Source organism: Dreissena polymorpha, chromosome 10, assembly GCF_020536995.1.
Source record: "Dreissena polymorpha isolate Duluth1 chromosome 10, UMN_Dpol_1.0, whole genome shotgun sequence".
Taxonomy (NCBI): domain Eukaryota; kingdom Metazoa; phylum Mollusca; class Bivalvia; order Myida; family Dreissenidae; genus Dreissena; species Dreissena polymorpha.
The window spans coordinates 13,085,978-13,096,780 of record NC_068364.1 but is presented as its reverse complement, the minus strand read 5'-3'; the positions used below and the strand labels follow the sequence as shown (position 1 = coordinate 13,096,780).

Below are 10,803 nucleotides of genomic sequence, written 5' to 3'. Positions count from 1 at the left end.
TGACAAATCATTGAATATTTTATGTCAAAATAATATGTGATAGTGCTTTGCAAAATCATTGAATATTTAATGTGAAGACAAGTTAAGGTTCTGATTGCACAATCGTAGAATAGTTGTTATTAAAACATATAATCTGATATAATGCTTTACGTGATCATTGAATGTTTGCTATTAAAAGCAAGCTTTGTTCATGTTTGGCGAAATCGTGAAATATTTACTATAAAATCAAGCATAGATAATGCTGCGCGAAAGCATACAATTTTTAATGTCAATAAAGGCTAGACAAATCATAGAATATTTGATATCCAAACAAGCTGTGACGATTTTTGGCGAACTCATAGCATATTTAATATCCAAAAAAGATGAGACAAAATTCTTGGCCAAATCATAAAATATTTACTATATGAACAAAATAAGGTAGTGCTTTGAAAAAAGGCAGTGCTTTGAAAAATCACAGAATGTTTGCTTTCAAATATGGGAACGAACTTAAACAATACTTTGGGTAACTATACTGTTTGCTTTCGCGAATGAACACAAGATGAGACAATCTGGCAAAATCAAAGGTGTTGCAGTGTCAAGAATCAGTGTACATGCTCGCAAGCGTTAGTCCGTTCAAGCTTACCCGAATATAACGGCATTGTTTATCGAATAACTGACCATAAATGTTCACTACGAGGTAACAGTGTATCGGAAATATCAAGGTCACACTTAGGGGTCAGATGTCACTTGTGTGCACAATGCAGCGTGTAAGAACTAGAACTTTTTCATAGATTTTACATCTGCATAAAGATAACAATTAAAAGTATATTCTCAAAAACTATCATAAAACAACATGCACAGCCTTAAACGTTCTTATTCAATTAAAAATTACTTTTCTATCAAAATTCACAATTTAGGAACAACATGTTGTGTGCAAAGGTTGTGTCCCTTCGTCAAAGGTCAAGGTCATACCTTTAAGTCTTCAAAGTGTTCATTATACAGGTTTTGCTGACTGTATCTTCAAAATGACTGTGACTTCAACATTCAAACGTCTATTTTTAAACAGCGTGACTCATCTTGTTGATATGGCATGCTGGGTTTAAAGGGACCTTTTCACAGATTTTGGCAGGTATTGACGTTTGTCATTAAATGCTTTATATTGATAAATGTAAACATTGGGTCTAAAAGCTCCGGTGAAAAAAAAATCAAACAAAAGGGTCAATCCCCAACCCATTTTAGTAATAAAAAACAATACATTACTGATAGACAAAACATGTTTCAGAAATCTAGCATCTAGTGTTTTTCTGGTCGGTTAAAAATTAAACCTGATTTTCGCCACCAAGTAGTTCGTGAGGTAAGTACATATTGGCAATGGTTAAGAGTGTATCAGTAAGAAATGAATAAGACATTAGCATTCTAGAAATTATATTAAACGAAGAATTTATATTTCTATTTGAGTGTTAATTGTGTCGCCGCAATATATAAATTATTTATTTAACTGCATGGGATAAATATGTAAGATTGTGTTATATTTACATGTGTATTTAAGCGCTGGGAGTAATGTAATCATTGCGCTCGATTTGTTTGATTACACGTGTGCGTGATTGTATTTAGGATAAACGTGACTTTTGGTTTTAAATATAACTATTGCGTATAAATATTGCGTTCAACCGTGCTTACAGGTCAATTTGGAAGCCTAGCTATCGTTCCAATCCTATAAACTTTAGATGCTTGTACATTATGTTGTAAAACACATTACTGAATAAATATGTTTAAACCAATTTGGAAGACACCAAAATTCGCTCTTCATCGTCGCCGTGTATACACACATCTACGCCGTCTGCCCTTATCAATTCGCAATCACAGAAACCATTCCAAAGGCTTATCTTGTCACAACCAATGTATAGTGCGACTTGAGAACGGTCCGCGCTTGTCACTGATATGATACGTAAACACCGCTTTACGATGTTCCAATTTCTTGTTTTCGCATTTGTTGCTGTTACATTTTCGAATGGTTTTCTCGAGCAAATCAGCTCCGAGTGCACGTGCGTCTTGGAATTACAGCAATTGGCAGGTATGAACTTGAAAACTTGAGCCACGTTCTGGAAACTGGGCTTAATGCATGGGCGTAAAGTGCACATGGACGACACTTACCATCTAAACTGGATTTTCAGTTAAAAGAGACCTCTGAACTGCACAAGCTAATCTACGACGACACTTTACGCACGTTCATTAGGCCCGAACGAGGCTGAATTAATGGTTGATGATTCGTTGATTATGGGCCTATAAACAACGCTGTGGGCATCACATGTGCAATGATGTAGCACTGACGTTTGAACGAATGTTTTATAAGTAACGCATCAGAATGAAAAAGAGTTGTTAAGTGGGCCGATTAAAAGCACTTTTTACGAATACTGTTTTCGATATTGTTATTTCCATAAAATATTTCTAATTGAATAATGATAAGGTTACGATGCTGCGCTAAGAGATGATACCGCAACGATAAATTTACAAGGTTGAACTTGAGAATTGATGACCATTGATGTACCAATCAAGTTGTCAAGAAATGATGTAGCATTGTAGAAACGTCCCGCCTGTATGTCCGAATGAATAAAGGGAATTTTCGTATATTGGTTTCTTTCCACTAGTATAGTTTATATCATAAACGAGTGGTTTTTACATATCCTGATCTATTTTGTTTTTATTTTTCTATCTTGTATTGGTCTCCATCTTTCTGTCCGTCCGTTCGGCCACTATCTCCTCCTACGCTATTAGCACTAAAACCTTGAAACTTACACACATGGTAGCTATGAGCATATTAGCGACGGTGACGGCAACGGAATTTTGATCTGACCCCTGGGTGAAAAGATATCGGTAAATAAATGGGTAAAATGGGAAAAAACAACTCATTTTACTAACAACATGCGACGCACATGATAATAAATTTTGACCCAGGGGTCAGATCAAAATTCCAAATAGTGCACCGTCGCACATATGCTCATAACTACCATGTGTGTAAGTTTCAAGGTTCTAGTGCTAAAAGACTAGGAGGAGATAGTGCCCGACTACGTCCAGCCCAAAATTTTGTTTTAAAGTGATATGATGGGCATTTTATCTGTTGAATTGAGCTGAAAAGAATTAACAGGTCAAAAGAGTTAGTTAAAATGTGGTAACTGACCAATTATCTGCAACTCATCTTGCTACCAGTTGTTTAAAAAAAAATATATTTTATATACATGGGACCGACAGAATCACTTCAAATTAACGATTTCTTCGGTTTAACGAAGTTCGGATTAACAATGAAATTTTACATTAAACAAACAAGAATCAAAATCGGGACCCGAAAAATACTTCGAAATAACGGTGACTTCGGATTATCGGTGTTCGAAATTACGGTGTTGAAGTGTACGATTACATGACTCACCCAGTCCTTTAAGCCGAAATGATCCGTAAAACAAAATTGTATCTTTGTGTCGTTTGAACTAATCTGCACTAAAACTAAATTTAGGTTCACATCGTATGCATGCTCAGTTGTCTAACGAAAGTACGGTTGATATTAAAATGCATTATTTTTTTTCTTTCCGGGATATTGTTTTAGTATGTTGATGCTTCATTAACAAATATAAGTATATATGAAATGAAAACATTAAAAATAAACAACGGTTGGGATAGACACCTATAAACTGTTAGATGCCCATACTATCACTTTAACATAACTTCTTAATTTATTCAACAATTGGCTTCAAATTAACTGAACATCTCTTATGACAACACGATCTATCTCGACCATCCATGTTCACATTACCCACACCATGGCCATTGATAAAGGTAAAGGCAGCTTGGTTCCCGTTATCTTTCAAATTTATCGAGAGGTCCACGGGAACTACTTCCCTGTAACCCCAATTTTTTTTCGTACCCAACATTTTTCGAACCCAATTTTTTTTCGTACCCATTTTTTTTCGTACCCACATTTTTTATCGGACTTAAATGTTTTTCGTACCCAATTTTTTTCGTACCCATTTTTTTTGTTCTCAAAATTTTGTCTCGAACCCACACATTTTCCGTACTCATTTTTTTTCGTACTCATTTTTGTTCGTACCCATTTTTTTTCGTACCCAAATTTTGTCGTAACCATTTTTTTTTCGTACCGATATTTTGTTTTGTACTCAAAATTGTTTGTCGTACCCAAATTTGTTCTCACCCAATTTTTTTTCGTACCTATTTTTTTTCGCACCCAATTTTTTTTCGGGAATATTTTGTTGGTACCCAAAATTTTCGTACCCACATTTTTTTCGTACCCAAAATTTGTTTTAACATAACTTCTTCATTTATTCACCAACTGACATCAAATTAATACTGAACATCTCTTATGACAACACGGTCTATCTCGACCATCCATGTCCACATTACCCACCCCGGGACGCAACAACATAGGCCTTGCCCACCCAAAATTGCATTTTAATATAATATCTATGCGGCGTGGGAATACGCGTCGGCCTCTGTCGCGCTACTTCTGGTTTAGATTGTTTTCATGATTGACTTTTAAACATATAAATTTATCGAGTTTTAAATAAGTAGCCGCTCCATTAGCGCAAGCTCGCCTGTCTTGAAATCGCCAGTTGAACGATAACGCGTTTACTAAACAAACAAACACGTCTTAATGCCGAGCTAAGCCTTTATTTGTCAGTCAGCATTCCGCTGAAACATGACTGGCATGTATGTGCCCCGACCCGGGATCGAACCCGAGACCTCTGGATTTCAGCAAGCGCCTTATCCACTGAGCTATGGAGGCATATACTAATGCGTAACAATAATTATCGTACGACCAGAGGTATTTGAAAAGAAGTTATCCAGTGTATGCACTACCTATCATGTACACATGTAAGCTTAATATTATATACGTAATATGTTTTAAGCAATAGCATGTTATATACCGTTTTCGATTTATTTAATAATAATGCTCCCATAAGCTTGACCAATATATTGAACATAATCACATTATATATCGACACTATAAATAATCCTGTTAAATAGCTGTATAGCCACTAAAACAGATCTGTTCGAAGATTGAGCGTAGAACTATTTGAAATACTTATGGTTGATTCTCGGTTGACATTTTAATTTCAAGTCACATAGAATTTATAGGTTTCGTCTATAAATGCATTATCAAAATTATATAATAATGTGAAATAAGGCGCCAAAACAGGCGCAACACCCAGTAATTGATGTTGGTGTGATGCATGTAAGAACTGCGAAGATACACACACAATCCACGATCTTTGATCGCATTGATCAATCTGATTATCTTTTACAAACAAACTACAATCAACGCATTATGTCTTTTTAATAATTGTATTTCCTGTTCAATTTAATATATACATGTATACAAGATTAGTATGATGTAACAAAAATGCATACATGTTACTGCTGATTTAAAGGGGCATTTTCACGTTATGGTAAATTGACAAAATTGACAAAAAGTTGTTTCAGAATCGCAAATTATTGTTTTAGTTTAGCCATCATATGCATCTTTTGACGATTTAAAAACCTGAAAACTATAAAGCGTTGCAACGCGAAACGATTGAATAATTTGGTGAGTTCTGTTGTTTTTGTTATATTTTGTGAAGATACGAGGATCGCTTATATAAAGTCTAAAATACTTACATTATTGTTTAAGGGATGGTCGAGTGGTCTAAGAGAATTTCTTTTACTCCAGGAATCCAGGGCCCGTATTTACCAACAGATTCTTAGACTTTAGAATAAAGAATAGACTTAGAACCAAGAAAAATGTGTTCAGTGTTTGAATATACACAGGCCTCCACTGGTGATTATGTCTTTAACACAATGTTCTATATGAAGAATAATATAGATAGAAATGTTTACTGCAAAGTTTGGCTCAAAATTAAAGAAATTATTAAATATTTTAATTTAAAGATTTTTTTTTATTTTTAGACTTTAGTCTAAGATTTGTTTGGTGAATAGGGGCCCGGGGGTCAGTGGTTCGAGCCTTGCCGAGGCTTACTTTTTTTCTTTTTTTAAATTTTAGTCTTGATATTTTACTGGAGTTTTTAGATCCAATGTTTACATTTATCAATACAAATCATTTAATGACAAACTTCAAATAATGCACAATTTGTGAAAAGGCCCCTTAACATCTATTATTGCATAAACTCTATCTATAATGCCCTCTGGCGGGATGCATAAACTTGGCAAAAGGAGTGCTTGAACGGGAGAAATCGTGTATTAACAAGGCGATTCACGTGCCGTTCAAGCCCTGTTATGTATGTGTTTTTCATATCCATAAACTTACTTACTTCATAAAAGACTTTTCTAGCATACATGGGGAACTGAATAAGCACCAGTTTCCTCATGCATGCAGGGATAAAGGCAATGAATATTTAAATCCACTTTTAAAATTATACCATCTGAACTCTCTTGACAACAGCTTTATTTTATTGAAACATAAAGCTTCAATGTCAAACGTCAATGAAGTTAAGGTTATTTACTCAACACTTTCAAAAGACTATGCTGTAAATGTATGTGTTTATGTACCTTCAACGTTCCAGCTGTATGCTTAAAGTACTTCAGTGGTGACAATATGTTGGCAGTATTAATGTTTAGAAAATTTAGTTTGAACGAACTCAGATAGACCTGTACGAAAGAAACATCTATGAAACCAATGACTTATTCTGACGATATTTTTATCCGTCACGTTCAGTAAATTCCAAAATAATTCATCATTTCTTACTTTGCATTAATCCACTGTTTAAACACATTTTAAATCCAAAATTGCCTATCCGAATGTAAAGCCTCGTCATTTCTGATGATTACCGCTGACTCGCCCCCGAGTGAGTCATATGTAAAACACAACCTTGAACTGTATGACGTTATATGAAATAATCGAATTATTAAGTCGATATCGAATGAACAAGACATATCATTTTCAATGTTATATTAATTTATTTTGGTATGTGTGATTTGTTTATGCAATAATAGCGAAAGTACACATTTTCTCGGACATGATCATCTGAGTGCGCTCTCCAAATCCGTTCCTGTCCTCGTGCTGCAGCACGAGGACAGGAACGGATTTTTAAAGCACCCGCAGATGATTATGCCCTCGAAAACGTGTATGATCCCTATAATGATTCACATTTCATCAGCTCAGTAACCATCCAAATCGTGTGACACCAGAATTGTTACCTACGGATTCACATTTGACCAGCTCAGTAACCATCCAAATCGTGCGACACCCGAATTGTTATCTACAGATTCACATTTTACCAGCACAGTTACCAACCAAATTGTATAAAACCAGATTGTTCATCTACGGATTCACATTTTACCAGCACAATAACCAACCAAATCGTATGACACAATAATGGTTATCCTCGGATTTATATTTCTCCAGAACAGTAACCAACCAAATCGTATGACCCCGGAATGGCTATCTACCGATTCACTTTTCACCAGCACAGTAACCAACCCAAATCGTATGACACAAGAATGGTTATCTAAGGATTCACTTTTCACCAGCACAGTACCAAACCAAATCGTATGACACAACAATGGTTATCTACGGATTCACATTTACGTAGCACGGTTACAAACCGAATCGTACGACACAAGTTAGAATGGTTATCTACGGGTTCACATTTCACCAGCACAGTAACAAACCAAATCTTATGACACCAGAATTGCTATCTACCAATTCATATTTTTCCAGCACAGTAACCAACCAAATCGTATGACACCAGAATAGTGAACAACAAATTCACATTTCGTCAGCACAGTAACCGACCAAAATCGTATGATACCAGAATGGTTAACAACAGATTCATATTTCGTCAGCACAGTAACCGACCAAATCGTATGACACCAGAATGGTTAACAACAGATTCACATTTCACCAGCACAGTAACCGACCATATCGTATGACATCAGAATGGTTATCTCCGGATTCACATTTCACCAGCACAGTAACCAACCAAATCGTATGACATCAGAATGGTTACCTACCGATTCACATTTCACCAGCACAGTAACTATTCAAATCGTATGACATCAGAATGGCTTTCTATTGATTGGTCAACAGATTGTGCAGCATACTAATTTAATAATACACGTTTCAACAGAAAAGTAATTCATAGATTGACCCACTTATTAACATCTCACCTTAATATCAAATAAGAGTTTGCAATTAAACGATAATAAATTCATGATTGTTATGTTTGTTACTTATAATTCATTTACACGTCTATGTATGGTTAAAATCTACGTAAAAAAAGGTTTCTAAAGTTTTTTTCTCTCTCTCTCTATTGAATGCGAAAATAGCACTTCACTTAGACTTTTTTGCATTAGAAAATAGATTAGATTTCACGTAGAATCTTTGGAGGCATTTCTTTTATACTCTGCAATTACCTGATACAAGATGGGGATGGATGTTGCGATACAAACAAGTTATTTTCTGAAAAAAGTCAGCTATACTGATTGTGCTTAAGCCCGTCCTTATGCACTTCTTCCTTTATTTCTTCCTCCTCTTTCTGTATGTTTTTCCGTAGGATCATCTGTACTATCATAACACTTATTCGCATTAAACACTCAACATTAATTGTAATACGAAACACGCACCTTCATATTAGCCTCGTTCTGGGAAGACTGGGCTAAATGCTTCTGCGTAACGTGTTATCCCAGATTAATCTCTGAAGTCCGCATATGTCAATGAGATACGCCACTGTCCGCTTTTATGGAATTTTTCATTTAACTGAAGTGCGGACTGCAAAGCTAACATGGGCGTCACTTTACGCACATGTATTAAACCCAGTTTTCCCACAACGCGGCTCGTATAATGCATGCATTGCATGTATGCTTATGTTGGTGTTATATAAGGCCAGTTGACGGCCCTTCATGCATTGCATGTTTGGTTATATTGGTGTTATTTAAGGTCAGTTTACGGCTCCCCATGCATTGCATGTTTGCTTATGTTGGTGTTACATAAGGTCAGTTGACGGACCTTCCTGCATTGCATGTTTGCTTATGTTGGTGTTATATTAGGTCAGTTGACGACCCTCCAGAATGCAGTTGGAAGTTTAAGTACAAAGCAGGCCTTGATCGATGCCCTGATGAAGAACATTTCAGCCATGGAGCAGCAACTGAGTAAGCCAAAAACTTACAATGTTTGCACCTATATATATATATAAATTGAGTTTTAATTTATGTAAACATGGAGGTGAAACACCTTACGTTAAACACAAATGGTAATACGTAAAGTTGTTAATATATTGCTACAAGTATGTATATCGCCCAAATTGCTCTGTTGCTATGGGATACCATTTTAAATACCACGTTCCTCACTACCACGTTGTTAGATGCGAGCGCCTTAATCCTACGTTGCAGCCATAATGTTCGCGGTCATTGGTGGGATTTCACTTTTATTTCAGGCCACCTTAATCAGGTCCTACATAACCCGCAGGCCGTGGCCTTCACCGCTCAGCTGTCACATGACATGACCAACATCGGTGCTAATCAACCAGTGGTGTTTGATCACGTGGTCACCAACCCTGGTAACTCGTATGACAAGACGACCGGCCACTTCACGGCACCACAAAATGGTATGGTAACGAGTTACCTGATTTAACCCTTACCTGCTCAGAAAAAAAGTAAAAATGGCTTTTGCAACTAGAATAAAAAAAGAACAGCCTGCGAGTAACTTGCATGCTGTTCCGGTTTTATGCTCTTTGCCGCTTGTCAGTATTTTAGGGTTGGAAACGAAGCCTTTAAAACTTGAATTTAGTAAGAAAGGTCTGACTTTTAATTTGATTTTCTAAGGACCTACACACGTGTCAAAGTGCGTATCTGAGTGGTAAAGGGTTAAAAAGAAATGCATCAGAGCATTCTACAAATTATTTGTCTAACGATTAACCCGATAGACTTAAGACTTTTGTTAATTATAAAATGGTTCTTTTAAAAATATACATGTATCTATTCATTTTATAGCGCATTGGTTGTTGATTGCTACACATTTGAGATAGCATATCTGAAAAGAAAGCATCGTACATATTCGAGCAACATAATTACCAACTGCAACTTATAATGCGATTGCAACGTTCCTTGATTCCGTTATAGAGTATTACATGTAAAAAAATACGTAAGAACATAGTTAATGCAAGTGTTTACCTTAATAAAGAATTGTTATAATAAATGCGCACCTTAGTTGTTGACTAAAATGCGAGCACGTTTAATTCCAGGTTTGTACATATTCTACCTAACCATCACGAGCTATGCCAACTATGGCTCCAGTTTTTATCTGATTAAGAACAGCCACAGCCTGCTCGCCATCACGTCCACACCGACACTCGTGCATGGTAACCAAACAAACCCTGAGACCAACACGCACGTCATCACCGAGCAATTGCACGCGGGCGATCAGGTTTGGGTTCAGAACGGTCGCTTCAACCCGCACGAGGGTCTCGGTGGAAATGATCAGACGTCGTTTTCCGGTCACATGATCACGCCGTACTTCAGTCCATAAATGAGTTGAAATTAAATGATCGCGAAACGGTCTCAATTATTACTCCCGTGCGCGTTAACGTATATGTACCCTTAAAAAAACATTTCCTTAGTAAATTTATTTTCTAAACTGTTTTGCTGTCTTTGTTGGACATTCAATGGATTTACATGTATTACATTGCAATTATACCTTAAGCTTTGCTGGCTGTGTTAACGAGTTCATTTATTAAACAATATTTTGCCCTTATTTTACCGTGACTTTTATGCAATGCGAAATGAATATTAGTATAAAGACAATTCATATAAGTAAATGAAGTA

At 36.1% G+C, this 10,803-nt stretch overlaps 1 protein-coding gene across 1 annotated transcript; it reads left to right on the top strand.

Annotated features, from left to right (window-relative positions):
- The first annotated feature begins 1,852 nt into the window (after window positions 1-1,852).
- Window positions 1,853-10,686, top strand: LOC127847154 (complement C1q tumor necrosis factor-related protein 3-like). The gene is made up of 4 exons (XM_052378855.1): window positions 1,853-2,053; window positions 9,031-9,132; window positions 9,417-9,587; window positions 10,224-10,686. The coding sequence occupies exons 1-4, from the start codon at window positions 1,921-1,923 to the stop codon at window positions 10,505-10,507; spliced, it is 690 nt and encodes a 229-aa protein (XP_052234815.1). The 5' UTR covers window positions 1,853-1,920; the 3' UTR covers window positions 10,508-10,686.
- Window positions 10,687-10,803: the final 117 nt, after the last annotated feature.

Coding starts and splice junctions, on each gene's coding strand:
- LOC127847154 (XM_052378855.1), top strand. CDS start 1,921: ATGATACGTAAACACCGCTTTACGATGTTCCAATTTCTTGTTTTCGCA. Junction 9,133..9,416: donor AGCCATGGAGCAGCAACTGA/GTAAGCCAAAAA, acceptor CTTTTATTTCAG/GCCACCTTAATCAGGTCCTA. Junction 9,588..10,223: donor CTTCACGGCACCACAAAATG/GTATGGTAACGA, acceptor GTTTAATTCCAG/GTTTGTACATATTCTACCTA.